Source organism: Vigna angularis, chromosome 11 (genome assembly GCF_016808095.1).
Source record: "Vigna angularis cultivar LongXiaoDou No.4 chromosome 11, ASM1680809v1, whole genome shotgun sequence".
NCBI lineage: Eukaryota > Viridiplantae > Streptophyta > Magnoliopsida > Fabales > Fabaceae > Vigna > Vigna angularis.
The window spans coordinates 23,112,106-23,134,228 of record NC_068980.1 but is presented as its reverse complement, the minus strand read 5'-3'; the positions used below and the strand labels follow the sequence as shown (position 1 = coordinate 23,134,228).

General features: G+C 37.3%; 1 protein-coding gene across 1 annotated transcript; it reads right to left on the bottom strand.

Moving 5' to 3' along the window:
• Window positions 1–3,775: 3,775 nt before the first annotated feature.
• Window positions 3,776–19,328, bottom strand: LOC108334011 (ALA-interacting subunit 3). Its single transcript, XM_017569586.2, has 8 exons — window positions 18,960–19,328; window positions 18,384–18,442; window positions 18,187–18,261; window positions 17,988–18,098; window positions 17,780–17,850; window positions 5,438–5,735; window positions 4,772–5,061; window positions 3,776–4,079 (listed from the first exon to the last, which is right to left on the bottom strand). The coding sequence occupies exons 1-8, from the start codon at window positions 19,033–19,035 to the stop codon at window positions 4,025–4,027; spliced, it is 1,035 nt and encodes a 344-aa protein (XP_017425075.1). The 5' UTR covers window positions 19,036–19,328; the 3' UTR covers window positions 3,776–4,024.
• Window positions 19,329–22,123: the final 2,795 nt, after the last annotated feature.

The following is a 22,123-nucleotide window of genomic DNA, read 5'->3' as shown; positions in this document are numbered from 1 at the left end:
GCTGGAAATAAAATCTTCAAGAAAAATGTTTCTACTTTCTAAGACCTTAATCATTCATTTTATTTAAGGTGTATCCTTCTTGGGAGTTATATCCTTCACATACTTACTATTATAATACTTATCCTAACTTGTTATAAAATAAGTATTTAACCCTGATAGAAAAATAAGGAAGAATTAAAGATAATGAAGAAAATGAAGTTTCCTTTAGCTCATGTTAAAGATTTGAGGGCAAATTATTTTCAAGAGGGAAGGGATGATGACATACCCCCTAGCCATGGCCAAGCACATTCATGAAGAGTTGGAGTAATCTATGGAAGATGGGCCTATGCTCTTTCTCTTGGGCCATTTTAAGCCATCATGAAGATTCTAGTGGAGTAAAAATAATTATGGGCCTTGTATTTTGGGCCAAGTAATCTAGGTTTTATTTGGACTTTGTATTATGGGCCTAGTAATGTAGGATTTTAATTGGACCTTGTATTTTGGGCAAAGCAGAATAGGATTTTGACCACCTAGGTCAACATTGGGCCTTAAGCCCAACATTAACCAAGGTGGATGTCCAAAAGGGTGAACTGACCAAGAAGTCAACATTTTTGGCCAAGCTTGGAGATCAAAGGAGCAATTCGGCCTTGACATGTGGAGGCACCATATTGGAGAGCTTTTCCTCTTAGTTAGTAGTCATGTGTCACTCTAGTAATGGAGAGTTTTTCCATAGGTAATGGCCACATGTCACCCTCTCATTTGAGAGAATTTTTGCCACTTGTTTCCTTCCTATTGGAGCAAGCCAACCAAGGTGACTCTTTTAGGTTAATGTTTATGCCTATTGCAAGATACCTTAACCTATAAATAGAGGTGTCTCTCCTTCATGTATTCACCTTTGAAATAGAGTAAAGTTATGCTGCCATTTTGTGCACTCATACACTTGTAAGGTTACCCTAGACTAGAGCAACCCAAGTGACCTCCTCTAGCCATCTTCCTCCAAGAGGCCCAATCTGTCTTAGAGAACCCATAAACACATCTTACATCACCATATATCACTCCAAAACTGAGACAAACATCAACCATCCCACCACTAAATTTCGCACCACCTAAAACTGTGAACATCATGGCTTGGTCCTTCTAGATTTGGAGAGGATTTGTGGACACTTGTCCACTCCTTAGAATGCCTCATTTTTCAACCAATGAGTGCAAAGGTGGGAGATCATGTTTTTAGGGTTTTTATGAGACACCTTTGCCTCTATATAGAGGTGTCTCCTCTCTTGTAATCATCTTCGATGTTAAGTAATGTTATGTTGTCCATTTTTGACCATACTACTCATCTTAGATCAAGACTAGAACAACTTATGAGGCCCCTCTACTCACCTTTTTCTTAAAGTTGGTTTAACCTCTCTTAGAGCCTTCAAACACCATACCAACACCTCTCCAACTCATATGGTTGTGAGCTTCTACCCTCACAAAACCATAGCTTCCACATTTTTTAGCTTTTATCATTCATGATCCACTACATTTTCGCACCATATATTTTCAAATATGTTACAATAGTCAAATTTTTTCTACTTTCTATATTTTCATATTTTTGTCATGCATTTTCGTTATGGATGACAATGCAGGCTATCTTTTTTAGGTTTATCTAGCATATGATTCGCAAAAAATGAGTAGGGTTAGCCTGCTCTGCAAAAGACATGTGAGTTCAATTCTCTAGTCTTTCCCACATAACAACTAGCTTGTAGGCTTGTAGGCCAACCCACATAAATAAAGATAATTTTTCTCCTATTTTCATGTAATTTTGGAATGAAGTTTGTTTCTATATTAAGTTTGTATAATGTTAATATTTACAATATCTAGTTATATTAAATTTTGGTACATATTTCATAAATCCATAAAATGTATAAATTTCAAAAAACTAAAATGATAAAGTAAGAAAAATGTTCAAAGTAAAAAAGTTTAACAACAGCAATCTTTTATTTACTAATATTTCATCTCTGCAAACCTTTTGCTTAAGATTTTAAATAATTGGAAAATAGCTCCACTTAGACTAAAATTTATGTACACAAACTTAATTATTATAAAGGGATGTTCAAAAAGTAAAAATGTCAAAATGAATTCTAACCTGTAAGCCAACTTGACTCAATGAATTTGAGCAGAGTTAAGTTAGAAAAATTTTAGTTTTTTATAAATGTGAATTGTACTGAACCCAACTCATTAATTCACAAGTTCAAGTTAAGTTGAAAGTAGATTGACCCATATACAACACTTTATTAATTTTTTTACCATTTTTTATAAATTTTTATTATTATTTAATACTTTTAATTATATAGGTTTACAATTTGATCTTTTTAAATATTGGAATATTATTAAATAATGTTTTAATAGCTTAAATGTTTAATTTTGTTTGTCTATCAAGTTATATACATTGATACTTTTATTTTAAAATTACTATCTTTATAATATTTTTTGGAGAATTAGATAAACATTTTGATTCCACTGTATTAAGAAAATAAATTGAGTAATCTACTTTAATTGTATTACAATAAATGTATAAAATAAATTAAAAAAATAAATCAGTCATAAGTGAGTCAATCTACTAATCCATGAACCTGTGGTGGATTGAGTTACATTAAAATGATTTTTTTTGGTTCAATCGCATGGAAACCCATGAATCAACCCATGTGAGCCAGTTGACACTCCTACTCCTACCAAAAGGTGTTGAGTAATGGAGTGGCATGTTCTAAATACATTAGCAAACACAACATGTAAGTACAAAATAAATTTACGTTTTAGTTCCATCAATTGCATCAGCATTAATAGATGGTGTTTATTTGGATTAAGTTGGTGAGAGAAAGAGAACAAAGAAAGATTAACCATGCATGCCACAACAAAACTAGAGAGGGGTTTGTGCACAGCAATGCTAGAGAAGGGTTTTCGTATTCTTATGTTAGACTAGGGTTGAAAAAAGAATTATACATGTTACCCAATCCCAACTCGTCCTTGATCCACACAAACTGTAAGTTATGCGAGACAAGCCTAAACGAATGAACACACTCAAAAACTCAGTCTACCCCAAACTTTTATAGTCTGCCCAAACTTTTCTATGATCGACTGTTCCACACTGTCAATCTTTTGTTTTGCTTCTTTAGGTTGAATAATAAAATAGTAATCGTACAATGAATAAACTTTTCAAATCTTAAAATAAAAAATTAACTTTCAAATCACACAAACCGAAAAATTATTCTCATAGACCTCTAAATTACATAATCCAAAACCTATTTTTAACTTTTCAACTGTATGATTCAAAAGCTAAAATTGATTTTAAAAAACTGAAGAAAAAAAATAATTTCCAGATTACATAATCAAAAGTCATTTTCAACTACTGAATTATATAATCCAAAAAGAATAAAACGAAAATTTTAATATTCACGAAAGTACAGGACCAAGGGTACGGAGGTGCAAAAAGAATTTACCATTGCAGCAACTTTTAGAAATTTTGTTGGATTCATTATCAAGCCACTTTGTTTTACCACATCCACCACTCTCTTTCTCCATATGCATGTTTTGTCCATGGCACCCAACAGAAGAAATCCACAAGAGAAAGCAATTGGTAATGTCCCAAGTATAACAGTATATTTTAGTCTCTTATTTTAAAGAACAGTTAGTTTACTAACATATGAACAGTTCAGTATAGTATACAGCACAGTTGAACTCTTAAAATCCATTTTTTGCAGGTTTAATTTCTTTCTTAATCTAAACTATGAGCAACACTAATTGTTTCCAGATGGTGTTAAGTGCAACTAGAACATATAATTGAACGCTATGTATTGTGAGAGGGGCATACAACATATTCAACCCTGATGCACAACATACAAAAGTGTTTTGGTTTTCTTGGAGACGATGGTAAGAACACCTAAATTGACAAGTGCTACAAGTAATTGGGTAACATTCATGTACAAAAACTACAATCCCATTTGTAGAATACCTAAGAGCCCTGTAACCATGGAAAATGACAAACAAGCATGACGAGTTTCTCTGATCAGTGCCCACCTGGATTTCTATTCCATGACAAATATGAGGGATCTCCAAGTTGCCTACAAAGATGGAAAGATAGGTTAGGAGTTAATAATAATTCAAAATTGCCACTTCAAGTAGCCGTTGAAGCATGGGTGAATTTTAGTTCTCCGTAAGTACTTCTAGAAAAAGAACAAGAAAATAAAAAGAAAAATGTGAAATAAATTCATGAGAAAAGCATTAAAACAGATATTCTGAGGCTTTTGCGTGTTCTACAAATCATAACTGTAAATTTTTTAAACATATTTCAATTGGATAAAGGAGCTAAGAACAAGATCCTAAACTACTTCATTCAAACAGTTGAGTGAACACACAGACCGAAATAGATGCAGGCACTCTTAATATTGGCATGCTACCCCATGAATTTCCTATCTACAAAATTTACTTTCAATTATTTTTTTTTGGTCAGTAACAAGTATATATTACCCCAACCTGTATACAAAAATGATGTCTACAAAAGAAAAAATAAATAAAAAAAGAGAAAATTTGCCACCTTCTGGACTCCTCCCACTTTCATACCCCTCTACTAACATGTACCTTTATATTTATGCCTACTATTGAGCATAACATTGGTACATCGAGCTTTTCCCCTACATGTATCCTTAATTAAACCAAAACAAGTTCCCTAACCTATCAAAACAAGTGCTAGTCATAAAATGAACTTCCATGGTCTGAACCCAAAAGCAATATAGTGTGGATTTCAAGTATTTACCTTGGTTTGACAAAATATACAACGGTAAAAGCCAGAGCCAAAAAGAAGCACAATCCTCCGACAGTGAGATAGGCAATGCCCAGGAAGTCATTCTTCCCACCAAGCCAGCTAGTAGTTGACAGTACAAGCTTTTTCTTGCCATTAAAACTGTATGTGTTATAGTTATTATGCAGTGTTACATTTATGGTATCACCTTCATTCAGATCCTCCTCTATCCTTCCATACAACTTCCTAAAAGTTGGCAAAGCAGCGGTTCGCATCCAGACAATAAGATCCTCCTGCTTACTCAACTGTTCCATAAAACATTCCAAAAAAGTCAGTAAAATATCCCCCATTGATTGACAAAACTTGGATTAATTAAAAGATGGAACATATGAATATCAAGGGAAGCAATTGAAATTTTTATATTAAGCTATGCAAATATGTGAAACAGCAGAATAATTTGCCATGTGAAGAATCATTGCCATATATAAATTACGAATACAAGTATAAAGAGCAGTAGTAGCAGTAACAACAAATAAACTAAAAGATACATGCATAACACAAGCCCATGCAAGGGTAAATGAAGGCTAAAATCTAATTTCACAGCTGAACCTTGTGAAGAAAAGTAAATATACTTGATAGAATTTTAATCCAATCAAAACAAAAGTTTATAAAAATACTCACTGGTATGGATTCATTGAGGATTGCACCACCTCTAATAGAACCATTCTGGAAGTTTTTAGGGAAAACATCTTTTCCAAATTTGTGCTCTCTATCACTCTTCCAAGAGATGCCTTCCTTGTTCACTGTCAAATTCCTGTTGTCCCGGGAGAAACTGTAAGTGTCATTGAATAAACTCCAAGCTATAAGACCACAAGGTACAATTGCCTTTCCATTGGCTGTATCTTCAGGCTTACAATCACTTGTGGAGTTCTCTTTATTACGATCCCTCAATTGCGCATCACTTCGGCTTTTAACATATCTAAAAGTAAACAAAATTGTCATGCTTATAAGTAAATATATTAAGCCTGAAACAGTTGAGGAAAATAACCAATCAAAGACATTAAAATGGCAATGTACTCTAAATATAAGAAGAGTATAGGGGGAAAACATCAGATATGTGGATGCCTCTATACATTACATGCCATACAAATAATAATTTGTTATCTAACAATTCCATATAGTTGTAGAAGTTACGTAACAGAATCACAGTTACATTACAGCTTAAATATATGTAACGATAGTTGCAACTTTGTCAGAATTGTGTAACTTATTTAGATGGGTTAACTTGTTAGAATAGGTTAACTTAAGCATAGTATTACCCATCTGACACATTCGGGTAGGATTGATGTTAGGCAATTAAAGGTTTACGTGAGAAGGGGTAAAAAAGGGATGAAATAAGTAGTGGGAGACGGTGGTTAGTTGGTTAGAAGAGAGAGGAAATATAAATAACAAACAGATTAAGGAGAGGGGGTATCGAATATTATTTTGGAATTAAGACTGGACCTTGTGGCCAGTGGAGGAAGGGAGGCTTCCTTGGGGGAGAGATAGACACCTGTATTCATCTTTTCTACACATTACAGAGGAAATAGAAATATAGATACATGCATATTTCTTTATACTGTTGAGTGTGTGTATTTTCTTGCTACTGTTCGGCTCCTTATATAAAGGAACCTAACAGATTTGGTCCGACCTGCCGGATCAGTTTCGGAGAGGAGAAGAAGGAGAGGTAGCGAAGAAGCATGGAGGGGCGAATGGGGGAGATGGAGGCGACAATGGAGGAACTGAAGGCAGAGGTGAGGGCGATGACTCTCGCTTTTCAACGAACCTCAGGTAGACGTTCCAGGAACCATGATCGGAGCTCCGCAGGGAGCCGCGACTCCGTCAATGCTGACCGTGAACGACGATCACCAGAGAGTTCGGAGGAGGAGTCGGAAGAGGATGGAGGAGATGTGCAACGAAGTTGGATGAAACGTGTGGAACTTCCAACGTTCGAAGGAACGGACCTCATGGGCTGGATAGCGAAGGCCGAAAAATTCTTTGATATCCAGAACGTGACGAGAGGGAGAAAATGAAGCTGGTATATATCTGTATGGAAGGAGGCGCTAGTTATTGGTTCCGTTTTTGGCGGAAGAAGACTAGACATCCAACTTGGAGCATGTTCACTGCCGCTCTAACACGGAGGTTTGGAGGCTTAAACAGGGGCTCAGTTTATGAAAAATTGGATGTCGTGCGACAAAGGGGAAATGTCGACGAATATATACAGGAGTTTGAAGTACTGGTGGCGCAAGCAGCCGGAGTGAATGAGGAACAACTTTTGGGATACTTCTTCGCTGGGCTACAAGAAGGATTAAGAAATCTGGTGAGGCCGCATGACCCACGCGATCTGTTGACGGCAATGGAGCGAGCACGCGACGTCGAGCAAGCGGGTTCTGTATCGCGAGGTAATAGCGGAACGGGAGGAAAAGGAGGGGTGACCTGGGGAAAGTATTCCTCGAGCTCAGGTATTGTCGCGAGGACGAAGACCTATCGCGACGCGTCGGAGGGATCGGTAAACGTCGACGGGGTCGGCGGTGGATCGGGAACGAAGAAGGAAGGCGTTTCTAGCAATGTAACCGCCCGAGCTGGTAGTAGCGGAGGAGGGAATACTCAAGGAAGAGGAGTAAGAATGTTGCCTTATCCCGAATATATAAAAAGGCGTGAAGAAGGGCGTTGTTTCCAGTGCGGTGGCCCATACAGCCCGGGCCATCGGTGTGCTGAAAGGAGTATGAGAGTGATGATTTTGGCGGAAGAAGGTGAAGAAGAAGGAGTCGAAGAGAAGATAGAAATGGTCGAAATGGAGGAACCGGTGATGGAGACCTATCGCGGCGCGTCGGAGGGATCGGTAAACGTTGGCGGGGTCGGCGGTGGATCGGGAACAAAGAAGGAAGGCGTTTCTAGCAATGTAACCGCCCGAGCTGGTAGTAGCGGAGGAGGGAATACTCAAGGAAGAGGAGTAAGAATGTTGCCTTATCCCGAATATATAAAAGGGCGTGAAGAAGGGCATTGTTTCCAGTGCGGTGGCCCATACAGCCCGGGCCATCGGTGTGCTGAAAGGAGTATGAGAGTGATGATTTTGGCGGAAGAAGGTGAAGAAGGAGTCGAAGAGAAGATCGAAATGGAGGAACCGGTGATGGAACACACGGCGATGGAACTGTCAGGGTTGTCTGCCGGAGGACTCACCCAATCGAATACCATGAAGATGCAAGGATGGATGAAGGGGAGGAGAATTCTGGTGTTAGTAGACAGCGGAGCTAGTCATAGCTTTATATCCACCAGATTGGTGAAAGAATTGGGTCTGGAAAGCATTGACACCCATCCCTATAAAGTGTGCTTAGGTGATGGACAAAAGAAAATAACCAGTGGATATTGCACAGGGGTTACCGTGAAATTGGATGGGCTGGAAGTTAGAGATAAACTATATTTATTTGAGTTAGGCGGTGTGGATGTGATATTAGGAATCACTTGGTTAGCTTCCCTAGGAGAAATTAAAGTGGATTGGGGACACCTAATTATGAAGGTGGAGGTTGAAGGGAAAGTAGTGGAGATAAAAGGAGATCCCACTTTAACAAGTTGAATGGTGACACCCGAAGTCCTCTTAAAAGAAAAGGAGATAGAAGCCATGACTCTCGTGTGGAGCTTAAGTCAAGCAGAAGCGGTGGAGGGAGATGGGAAAACCGGGAGATGGACACCGACTCAAGAGGCAGGGCTGAAGCAGATTTTGTCAGACTTCGAAGGAGTATTTCGAGAACCTCAGGGGCTGCCACCTGAGAGGAAAGTTGATCATCGAATACCCTTGAAGGAAGGAACAGAGCCCATAAGTGTCAGGCCATACCGCTACCCACACCTCATGAAAACAGAGATAGAGAGACAAGTTGAGGAAATGTTGAAGCTCGGTGTGATTTGTCCCAGCAATAGTCCATATTCAAGCCCAGTAATATTAGTGAAAAAAAAAGATGGGAGCTGGAGATTTTGTGTAGATTACAGGGCACTGAATAGAGTCACAGTGGCGGATAAATACCCAATACCAGTTATAGAAGAACTGCTGGATGAGCTTCAAGGGGCAAGGTATTTTTCTAAAGTTGATTTAAGGGCTGGATATCATCAGATCAGGATGAAAAATGAAGATATTCCTAAGACAGCCTTTAGAACGCATCAAGGGCACTACGAGTTTCTCGTTATGCCTTTTGGGTTGACAAACGCCCCTGCCACGTTCCAAGATATGATGAATTCTGTCCTCAAGCCATCTTTGAGGAGGTGCGTGTTAGTTTTTTTTGATGATATACTAATATACAGTAAATCTTGGGATGAACATATGCAACATTTACAGCAAGTTCTGGAGGTGTTAGCACAGCAGAAATTATTTGCTAATAGAAACAAATGCGAATTTGGGAGAGAACAAATTCGTTATTTGGGGCATAAAATTTCAAAGGCGGGAGTTGAGATGGATGAGGAGAAGGTTTCTGCGGTGACAACATGGCCCGAACCAAAGAGTATCAGAGAGTTGAGAGGGTTCTTAGGTCTGACTTGATACTACAGGAGATTCGTCAGAGGTTATGGGAAGATCGCTCAACCTCTCACCAACCTGCTTAAGAAGGGGAAGTTTGACTGGTCTCTTGCAGGGGCAGAGGCAATGCAGAGACTCAAAACAGCAGTCACCACGGCTCCAGTATTAGCTTTACCGGATTTCTCTCAAACCTTTCAGGTGGAGTGCGATGCGTCGGACACAGGTTTAGGAGCAGTTCTGTCTCAAAACAGAAAACCAATAGCTTATTTTAGCAAAGCTCTTTCCGAAGTGTCACTCACCAAATCTGTTTATGAGAAAGAATTGATGGCTTTGGTGTTAGCCATCCAACACTGGCGACCCTACCTTTTGGGCCAAAGGTTCGTTGTTTATACTGACCAGAGGAGCTTGAGATATTTGTTGGAGCAACGTATTACTACTCAAAATCAGCAGAATTGGCTGGCTAAATTACTGGGGTATGAATTTGATATTGTTTATAGGATTGGGGCATCCAATAAGGTGGCGGATGGGCTCTCAAGAAAAGGGGAGGAATTGGAGGAGGGAGAAAAAGTACTGCACATGATATCAAGGCCCTATTGGTCCAATTTCCAGGAAATTATGGAAGAGGTTGAGAAGGATGCAACTCTAAAGAAAGTGATGGCCGATATAAGTGCAGATCCGAATTCACATCCGGCGTATACCCTGGAACATGGGAAATTACATTACAAGGGGCGGTTGGTTTTGTCAGCACAATCTTCCTGGATACCAAAATTATTAACAGAATTCCATAACACGGTCACAGGAGGGCATTCAGGAGTCTATAGAACATATAGAAGGGTGGCACAATCCCTGTATTGGACAGGAATGAAGAAGACAATCACCGACTATGTGGCTGACTGCCTAGTATGCCAACAGCATAAGTACTTGGCATCCTCACCCAAAGGTCTCTTGCAACCTTTACCCATTCCTAAAGCAGTATGGGAGGATATCAGTATGGATTTTGTGGTAAAATTACCTAAATCGCAAGGATTTGACACTATACTTGTGGTGGTGGACAGACTCAGCAAATATGGGCATTTTATTCCCATTAAGCATCCGTATACAGCAAGGTCTATAGCTGCAGTATTTGTGAAAGAGGTGATTAGATTACATGGTATACCTATGACCATTGTTAGTGACAGGGACTCAACATTTTTGAGCATCTTTTGGCAGGAGATATTTAAATTGCAAGGCACACAGCTTAAGATGAGTACTGCCTACCATCCAGAGACAGATGGACAAACGGAAGTATTAAACAGGGTACTCGAAACATACTTACGCTGTTTTAGCTTAGAACAACCTAAAAGTTGGAGTTTGGTGTTACCTTGGGCAGAATATTGGTACAATACCAGTTATCAAGGGGCATCTAAGTGCACACCCTTTGAAACTGTTTATGGCAGACTTCCTCCCACACTCACACGATTCATCCCTGGGGAAACAATGGTAGAAGCAGTAGCCCAAGACTTGCAGACACGTGATGAGGCTTTACAGCAACTGAAATATCATCTGGCCAGGGCCCAAGCCCAGATGACACACTTTGCCAATAAGAAGAGGATGGAGGCCAAAATCAAGGTAGGGGATTGGGTATTTTTAAAAATCAGACCTCATAGGCAAACATATATGCCAACAAGACTCCATCCGAAGCTGTCTGCACGATATTATGGTCCTTTCCGCGTGGAGCAGCAAATAGGCCCAGTCGCCTTTCAGCTACAACTACCAAAAACAGCAAAAATACATCCTATTTTCCATGTGTCCCAGTTGAAGTTAGCTATTGGAACACATTCAGTTGAAGGCACCCTCCCAACCGAATTGCAGGATGACAACCCACGATATACCCCAGTGAAGGTGTTACAGCGAAGGAACCAGCAAAATCAGGGAAAGGAGATACCCCAAGTTCTCATACAGTGGCAGGAGAATGATATTGAAGGTGCTACTTGGGAGGAGGAGCACTATATCAAACAGCAGTTTCCTAACTTCAACCTTGAGGACAAGGTTGATAATGAGGGGGAGGGTAATGTTAGGCAATTAAAGGTTTACGTGAGAAGGGGTAAAAAAGGGATGAAATAAGTAGTGGGAGACGGTGGTTAGTTGGTTAGAAGAGAGAGGGAATATAAATAACAAACAGATTAAGGAGAGGGGGTATCGAATATTATTTTGGAATTAAGACTAGACCTTGTGGCCAGTGGAGGAAGGGAGGCTTCCTTGGGGGAGAGATAGACACCTGTATTCATCTTTTCTACACATTACAGAGGAAATAGAAATATAGATACATGCATATTTCTTTATACTGTTGAGTGTGTGTATTTTCTTGCTACTGTTCGGCTCCTTATATAAAGGAACCTAACAATTGAACATTACATCATTGTGTTTCTTTGATGTAAGGAACTCCTATAAATGAATGAATGAGCTGAGAGATGAATTACTCTCCAAATCGTATTTTCTATACTTATATATTCAGTTCATATCTTTGCTGGTTAATCTTGTTTTCTTTGTCAATGTTATGTGAATCCACCATTGTCTTTTGTTGGCCACCACTGTTGTTTATCTCTGATGAGCATCTGACTATGTTAGTCTTGTCGAGAGATGCAAACCCAGTAGTCACCATCATCATCTTTTACCATGCAAGGCTATAAAGATGTAACTCATTTTTTACTACCATTCATTCAGATATTTAAGAAACAAATCATGTAACATCTTTTAGTTTCAGATATTTTTGTTACATTAATTGATGCATTTTCTATCTATAATGGGTATACTTAATGAAAACTAGATCTTAATTTTTGTTTATTTTATGTCCCTTTTAAATAAAATCAAGAACTGATTTGGGAAAATAACTAAAATTCTTATAAATGATAATGCCAAAGTACTTCTCCTTTTAACTTTGTACCTTGCTAGATCTAAAGTACTTCTTCACAAGGCATCTTATCTTACCTCAATTCACATATCCTCATAGACCTCCACAGAATAGAATAATAGAATGAAAAAATAAACATTTAGTGGAAACTACAAGCACCTTAATGATTAATGTAAATATTCATGTACATCAATAAGGTGAAGCAGTTTTTATTGATTCCTAATAAATGGAATAGTTTGTTAACGATCCAGCATCGACTAGAAATATGGTTAAAGTATAAAATATATGTGAGTGCAAACCTAACATTACAAACTCATTTGATTAAGTTAGGCCTATAGTCCACTTTTTGAGATGGTATCAGAATCTATCTTAGCAAAGGTTGTTAGACATATCAAATCACCCACTGTCAAATCACCCACAAATACCTAGTTTCACATTCAAGATGTTCAATCCTCGATGTGAGGAGGTGGGTTGTAGATCTCATATAGACTAAATATATGGTTAAATTATAGTACTGCAAGTGGGTATAAACCTCACCTTACAAGCTAATATTATGACAAGGGTCAACAAAAAGTCAGAGTATTGCAATCTTGCTCAAACAACTATTGAAATTTTACGGATTTAAAATCTTCAAGAACTTGGCACATCACATGGTCCTCCTGTACTGTGATAAGTGGCTCTAGATCATAATCATTTTCTTCATGCTAGAACCAAGCACATGAGATCTTTATTTCATATTCCTCCTTGAGTCTTTGGTTGACATGTTTTGTTCATAATGTTTTTCCAAGTCTTGATAAACTATATGCTAGAACTAATAAGTGTGTTTTCCTAGGATACTCCCTTCTTCAAAAAGGATATAAATGTTATTCTCCAAAGATTCAAAGGTACTACATGTTTATCAATGTAACTTAATTTAAAGAGATGCCCTTTTTTTACTCATCTTTAGCACAAGATATTAATTCTATATAACAAGTTCTACCATTCCTTCTTTGTTAGAGAAAAATTCCAACACCTATGATTTTGATTAAGTGTTGAAAACAAGAATAAAGTATGGAAATGCTTCATCTATGAGACGATAGTTTTAGTTCAACAAGAAATTATGTAAAACCCAAGTGTATCATATGATACGACTCAGTGCAATCTTATCTTACATCTCCTAAAGCATGGGTATACTCATGATTAGCGCATAGAATTAAGCTAACCTCGTACTACATGAAAACACATATTTTGATTCTAAATTGCAGGGAATATCCATTAATTTCATTTGCCAAAGAGATTTGTTTGCAAAGAACAAGTCACATCAAGTGATATCTTAGATGAAGACCTAAAGTTGTTTCTCTTCAACAACTCCCTGACACTAGCATTGTCAACTATGGAAAGACTGTTTACTTCTTACTACGACTCTGCACTCATATCAAGTAAAGACACACTGTCCAAGAGAGATAAGTAAATCAAGATATTGGGATGATGTGTAAAAGAAGTAAAGAGCAGTTAATGTTGCATGAAGTGCATTTGATGCATCCTTCACAATCAAGCTCACCAAACTAAAGAAAGACATTTAGAAGAGTTGAAGTTGTTCATAGGTCAGAAACAGATTTGCAACGGCTACTTTCTTCATAAGCCTATATAAAGTCATTCAAGAAGAACAATAAAGACCACGTTGCATAGTGCTAAAATGCTACTCAACTTTCTGCCCCCAAAAGAAAATCGTCATCGAGAACAATGAACGTGTTCAATTAGCAAACTAGAGGAAAGTTCCTAAATCTTATATACTTCAATAGACGAAAACTCTCTCTAGTGAGTAATATTGTGATCTATCGGTCACCAGATAATCTTCTTTATCTTAGCCAAGGTGGTTGTTTGGCAAAGAATACTCCATTAATGATAGAGGACTATCTCCTGAAACATATATGAGAAGAACTTGAAGAAGAACATTTGCAATTCAAAGGATTTATGACAAGGTCAAAGATCAAAACACGTCTCCTTGAATCTTGAATCTTATAATCTTCCATGAAGAGAGGAATTTAAAGAACGTGAAGATCATGAGCACAAATGAAGAATAATTTAGGAAATTAAATAAATTGTATTTTTTTTATTTTAATTGCAAACAATTTGTTTCTATTTTTCAAGTTATTTTTGGATCCAATATCCTTGGGCTTTCTTTTAGGGTTTCTTAGGTGCCTTAAACATTTATACCTATATATATAGGGGCACCAAATACATATGTAGACACTTTTGGAGTCATAATATATGCATTTGCATTTTTGAGAGAGGATTCTCTTGGTTCTTGGTTTAGAACTCTGATTCTTATCAAAGATTAACATCTTTGTGGCGAATCTTCCTTGACTTATCAATCTGCTACATTGTGGCGTCCCCATCTCTGTCTTATTCCGCGTTCGTCTCTGATTTATTTTTATTGTGCCCCTAGAGGATTCAAATTCAGAAAAGATCGTGCTCTTTCTTGGACAGGATCGTATCAGTTAAGCCAAAAGTGGCTTGTAAAAAAAAATTGATTAAGACAAAAGTGGCTTGTGAAAAAAAATTTTGGTTACGCCAAAGATGGCTTGTGAAAAGAATATTTGATTACGCTAGAATTAGCTTGTTAAAAGAATACTTAGACGAGGTTAGCCAAGAGTGGTTACGAGTCCAAACAATACTCAAAGGGTTAACTAGGAGTTGTTACAAGCCCAAACAATAATCAAAAGATTAGCCAGGAATAGCTACAAGCCCAAAAATACTCGTGTTGTGCTTTGCAACATTAATCTGCTTAGTGATACTTAATCTATTACAGTGTTATCTATATCGGATAACGAAAAATATCAGAGACCCCAAGAATCCTTTATAAAGTTATAATGGAAACTATATCAAGCTATGGCAAAAACATTGTTGTCAAAAGAAATATACTATACGCATTTAAAAAAGTACAAAAATATAACTATAATGAAAAATAGGTATATTTTGTGGGATGCTCTTGAATTGTGCTGGTCATTGGGCATTATTATTACTGAAAATAGGTATATTTTTTCAGAAAATACAAAAGTGGAGAAGAAAAAACAATTAAAAAATGCAGGTGGTATTTGAAAAAAATAATTTGAAATAAAAAAAGTCATGCAATATGCAAAGGCTAGCGGTGACCGGCCACGAGGGTAGTTGGTGGCGGCAGTGACCGACGAGGAGGGTTATTGGTGAGACAATGGATAATGAGGTTGAAGAAGGAGAGGCGTGGGTATTAGGTTCAGGTACTAAGTTGAATGCTTTTATTGTGCCTGACCCAATTTTTAAGTATGTATTACTTGGGTTTTATACCCAACAGAAGAAAAAAATAACACAACAACCTTCCATTTAGGGTTTCTTCTCCTTCTTATGCACCTACTGCCCTTCATGAATAGGGTTTCTTCTCCACACTGCTGCCTTTCTTACTTCTCCATGCCACTCCCCCGCATTTTCTACTATACCCGTTTCGCTCCCTCCAATCGTTATACAAAAAGAAGCCACCATGGTCCGCCATGAGAAACTCGATTCTCCATCGCCTTGTTCTGGCAATAGGTTGCAAAACCGCAACCAATTTCCGCCATGGCACCACCATAACCGAGTTTTGATAGCACTGATCTATTGATTGAGAACCTAATGTAGTTTGTTGGTCAGACGAACCACTAAAAGTATTTTGTATTTCTCTTTCTTCCTATCCCTTAACATTGCATATTATTATTGTTTGTACTGACTTGAGAAAGAGAGTTATTGAGAGAATACATAACCCAAACACTTTAAAACATGAAAATTAGTTAAGTTGTAAAGTTGCGTCGGTTGCATTTTACCAAACGCAAAAGTTGATAAATGATAGTTTTGTCACAATTCAAAAAAAAAGCTTAAAGAAAATTAAAACACAATTTGACTCTTTCTTCTTGTGTTTTTCCTGTTTTCATACCTCACCAAGAGAAAAATCAACCACATTTTACCACAAACAATAGTAAAGTATCTAAGGAGTCATTTTATTTGTGTCCTTCACCATCAAACTATCCTTTGGATCCTAATGATGATAATTCAGGTTGGCCTATCACACGTAAAACATGTATTTGGTCTACTTAGAACCCCAATCCCACTTACAACTTTTTGAGCAATCATTGATTATCCCCCTTGTATTTTTCCTTTGTTTCCTCTGTATTTTCACTTACTATTCCCAAAAACGTTCATGAAACACTTGATTATCCAAGATTGTGACAAGCCATGATTGCTAAAATGCAAGTGTTTGAACCTAGAGGTCGCTGCTCTTCCTCTTGGAAAGAAACCAGCTGGTCGTAAACAAGTTTATGCTATTAAAATTGGATGTACTGATGAAGTTGATCACCTCAAAGCCAAATTAGTGGATAAGAGATACACTCAGAAATATGGTCTAAATTATAGTGATACCTTTTCTTTGTGGCCAAAATCACTGTCGTTCAATGGTTATCATTTGTCATTGGACTCCCCATCAACACGACATTAAAAGTGCCCTTCTTCATGGCGAATTGGAAAAGGAGATCTATACAAAGCAACCACCTAGGTTTGTTGCCCAGACAAAGTTTAGTTTAGAATGCAAATTGCAAAGATCTCTATGGTCCAAACGATCTCCTTTAGCCTGGTTTGCAGAATTTAGTCATATGTTGAAATTGGGATTAATAAGAAATAGATCATTCAATGTTCTATTGCTACATTCCTTGAGAAACATGTGTATCTAGTTGTTAATGTTGATGATATTGTGATTACAAGAACTGATGCTAAAATTTCCCAACTGAAAAAGCACTCATTATGCCACTTTCAAACCAAAGGTCATGGTTTTTTAAAATACTTTATTGGTATTGAGGTGGCCCGATCAAAGGAAGGAATTGTGATATCACAAAGAAAATATGCCCTACATACTTTGGAGAAAATGGGCAAGATTGAGTGTAGGCCCATTGATACTCCTAAGGATCTGAATCAAACGCTAATGAGTGATCATGGTGAGTTGTTCATAGATCTTAAGAGATATAGGAGATTGGTTGGGAAACATTTACCTCACAACCACGAGACCTAATCTTTCCTTTGTAGCTGGGGTTGTCAGTCAAATTATGTGAAATACTCACATTGATCGTTGAAATGTTGTCATACACAAAATGGGCAATGAAGTTGTATTCTGATAAATTTTTGTGTATGTATGAAAAACTATATGCACTATGGGCATTATTTGGTGTAAGGATAGTCCAAGCTGCTATACCTACACCATTATGGCCTTTTACAGGCTTGGCTGCTCCACACTACTATCAGGGATTTACCTACTATGATACAGAGTACAGAGTAAAACTGGAAAATTATTTTTACATTAGGTTTATAAAATTTCAAGACCGTTAAATAATGTTATGAGAATAAGCTTGAGAGAAGAAGCATTGTAAAAAGACGGAGGACAAGCATCAGTTTCTGGATAGTCCCCCATCCAATAAATATTTGAGAAAACTGGTGAAGAAAGAACCAGGATATCCTTGTTTCATGGAAGGACCTTTTTCCCTCACTTTGTAAATGTGGATTAGAAACAGTTCAAATGAATGTCTAAAGCATGAAGACAAGGGTTGTTACATACCGGCGATGATTCTGGTAAAAGTTGTCAAGCTGATAGTAGACATGAATAGGTGACTTCATATGCTTGTGCACCTTTTCAAAAGAAAATTGTTTTAAGAAAAGAAAAGATTGCCTCAATGAGAACTCCATTTATTGTCAATCATGGGAACAAATTTAATAGAAAGAATTGAGTTAAATGAAATGGATAAACAGGTGCGAAGGAGATTTACATGTAGTGCTATGTTGCATGCTTTATTCGCAGAACTTTGAATGTATGCTACCTTGTCAGTAACATTATTTGGTATGCACGTTGATTCATACCTAAAAACAATTTCAACAACCTGACATATACAAGAAAATGAAAGTTGAACTCAGCATTATATACAACTATGAGCATAAGGTCACCAAATTTACAACACTCAACATAACCTTCCTCGAAGCAATTAGCGAAGCAACTCCAATAGGAACGAATACAATGCTGACAAGCAAGAATGCAGAAATAACCTGCATCAAAAACTTAAATTAAGTACCAGAAATATCACGACAACAGAAAAGGACTCAAAAGCATTTAAGTACACATACAGTCACAAGCAGTGAATTAAAAAAAAAGTAGTAGTTAGTGTTACCGCTCGTGGCGTGAGAATTGGCTTACACGCTGGAAGTTCTTGCTGGGTAAACTTTGAATCTGAAAGGCATTGTATTTTCAAAAAGAGCTCTAATCAGTTCAATTTTCTGTTGCTACCCAAAAGAGCAAAAAGAAACAAAAAAAAAACTGTTGTAAAATCATCACACACTATCCAACTGCATGAAACTCTTCCATTAAGTCACAAACACCGATTCACATCAGAAGCCTCTTGGAACACAAACACCGACACCCGAAAATCAAATCAAATAAAAAAAATGGACATTAGCTTCCACAAAGTATCGTATCTTCATGAAATAGAACTCCATCAAAGGCTATATCAATTTAGGAACAATCAGGCACTAAATACTAACACGAGAACTATCACAAGCGATGCACCTTTCACAAGCACCTAAATAAAACCCAAAACCCCTTTTCCCCCGAACACATGCTCAATTTAACTCAAACAAAAATAAATACGAAAGTTCCATCACAAACCAAAAATAGAGAAAAGGGTCACTGAAAATGGAGCTAAAAAGGCGAAAAACGACGATAGATCAGAGAGATCAGAGTGCATTACACTTGGGTCGCTTGGTGTTTCTTCTTGCAGCTGTGGGATCGGTGGATCCAGCACCGGCTGCACTTGAAGAAGCCATTTTCCGAATCAGAATCGATCAGAGACCTTTCAATTCCAATAAAACCCTCGAGATTCGTAGTGAAAATGGGGAATTTGTAATTAGGGAAGTTACAAGCGTATTCGGTTACTTTCCCTCTCGCTCTCTAACTTTGCTGTGAATTGAAGAAGAAAAGAAAGAGCACAGAAGAAGAACGCAAAGGTGCCCAAAACAGAGACAGTCAAAATAACGGCAATGCAATTACGCACGCTTGTTTGCTTATCCGAAAAGCTTAGGCACGCTTTTTGTTTTGGTGCATTTGGCTAAAACTTCAGAATGTGAATAACTTTTTCAATCGTTTAAGAAATTTTATTTAGGTTTTCATTTACACTGACCTTTTTTATTACAAGTCTTTGATTTTGCCAAAATTTTATAATTGAGTTTGTGGAATTAAGTTATAGAGACTCGAAACTTGTTGAAGATCCAGTGAAATAATAATATTCAGGAGTTTAACAGTTAGAGAATTCTTGATTAAGTTAATATTTTTTATTATTTTAAATAAAAATTATTTAAAAAAAAAACGACAAATTAACGTTAACCTATCCATGCTTAGACTTTCTCAAATACTCACTCTTAATTTATTTTTTTTGGTTAAATATTTATTTTCCTAAATCTTCTGTATTTTATTTTGATTAAATTTGCTGTATTTATTGACAAATGAAAGACTCATCTTTGAGGTTTCGTTTTTGTAACATTCCAAAATACAGTAATCACCATATGATAGAATTAATTATAATTAACAGTCACACAGTGCAGTCTTACACTAAAATTAGAGTTCTTAAACCAAAAGGCTTTAAATACAGAATTCCATACAGTAATTCAGAAATAATAGAAGTTCTATACGCATGATTTTACAAAATCAAATAACCGAACGTTCAAAAACTACAAAGCTAACATCTAAAAATAAATGAACACTCTAGGGCTCGGCTTTGACTTCCACTTCTACCAGGTTTTCTTCTTCAATAACGTCTTCTAGCAATGTCTCGCCTTCTGCTCACACCCACACGGATGATCATTGCAATGACAGGACGGACGTACAAGGACGAGAGACAACACAAGGAAAAACGAAGGGTAAGCTTATGTAATTTAATTCATACATCAACATTTAAATTAAACATTCCAAACACACAAGAATATTTCAACATATATAATCATCCAAAAACTATCACTAGACGGACCGTCCGGACTGTATGAATCTGTGTAGCTACAGGCGTTCGTGTACCCGGGTGATGTAGTAACTGGGATACACTCAACAGCTGCCACCCGAGGTTAGCCCTATCCAAAGTACCCCTAAGGATTAGGACCTCCTGTCGTTCCCACACATGACCTAACCCCTCTACGTGAGGACGAGTACTCACGGAACATCAGGATGAACTGCCAGCATTAGCATAACCACAGTCATACTTTACCAATTCCAATATTCAATACATGAGTCGTTCCTCCCCGGAACGCTCGTTCAAATTCCATAATCGTATATTCTTTCCATATAATGTTCACCCTTTATAATCCTTTACTTTATTACTATTTTCATCATTAGTTACAAGGACATGAAATAACGAACGTTCAGCCCTCTGAAGAACGAGGACGAACGATAATAGTGAGATCAACGATTCTCCCGTTCGGTACAGAAGAAGACTAAGAGAATATCTTTTAAATTTAAGAAGTGAATTGAGTAAACTAGAGCAATCTGTGACGAACGGTAATTACCACATGAGTTAGTTAAATGAACTAACTCTCTTGAAGAAATAAGTCGAGTAAGAAGGTCTTAGACCATATCCAATGCAGAGAGAAAAACAATGGATTAAAGACTATATTTCAATTAATTCACCCACGGAAATCCAATGCCAGTAAATGACCGAACATGGAAAAATATATTATTACAGTTGAACGAACGCTATTTTATCAAGGTTGATTATACAATAATACGAGCGCTTGGTATAAGACCGAGCACTACTTAGGACGAACGCTAGGTGTAGGACCGAGCGCTTCTTATTACGAACGCTAAGTATAAGACCGAGCGTTACAAATTTTTCTTTTAAAGTACGAGGGTATAAATATATTATTATTTTATTTCAGACATCCGGATACCACTAGGCTGAGCCGATCGTTCAAACCTAGTATTTTACAGGAGGACGCTCGTTCTCGACCAGAGTTCTTTCCAAATGAAAGAATTCCATTTTAAACAGTTTACTAGAAAACCGAACGGTAAATGACCGTTCGATAACGAACGTACATTGTCATAGTGAGAATGTCATATTCAAATTTTTCATCTATTTTTCAACTCACATTTCAACATAACAGTTCATATCTTATAACTTCATATCAAGTATCAATTTACATACTTTACAGAATTCCACATTAATAATTCATACTTCATAGTGATAACTCATATTCACATTTATACATTTCAAACATCATCATACATATCAACCCGCATGCATCATATTCATTCAATCCACTTAAATGAACGTTCATACAAAGTACAATATACGAATTAAATCAAATAAGCTTCCCTTACCTGGATTCGTGAGCAAATTGTCCTAAACGCAAGATTTGTGGCTCGTCCAACTAACGTTTTCTACTCTCAACGGTCACTTAACTCTTCCAATCAAATCTAACCACAAGAAAATCGAAGTACTTAGACTACACCCTTGCATGCAGCCAAAACTTGGTTTTGCATGTAACCTAGAAACGAACGGCTAAGGTCGAGAAACTTACCAGTTTCAGAATCTGGATCTGTTCGGTCCAAATTGAAGCTTACGGCGTCGGGAGTACTTCTATGGTTTCTGAATGATGAACGGAGAAGAGAAAGGGTAAGTTTCGGTAGAGAGAAGGAAGAGGTTTCTAGAGAGAAGGAGGAGAAAATGGATATTCAGAGTTTGGGGAGGAAGACGGTGCGTGCAGAAGAGTGTGGCAGGTTTTTCAGAAATCATTTTTGTTTGCCCCACGTTCAAACGGTCGTGCGCTCTTCTGCTAACACCTGCCCTCCACTCACTGACTTCAGAATGTTCCATTTTGACACTTGGCAATTGTGCGTCAGAGTTTGTGAGTGCGTTTTTAAGGCACCTGA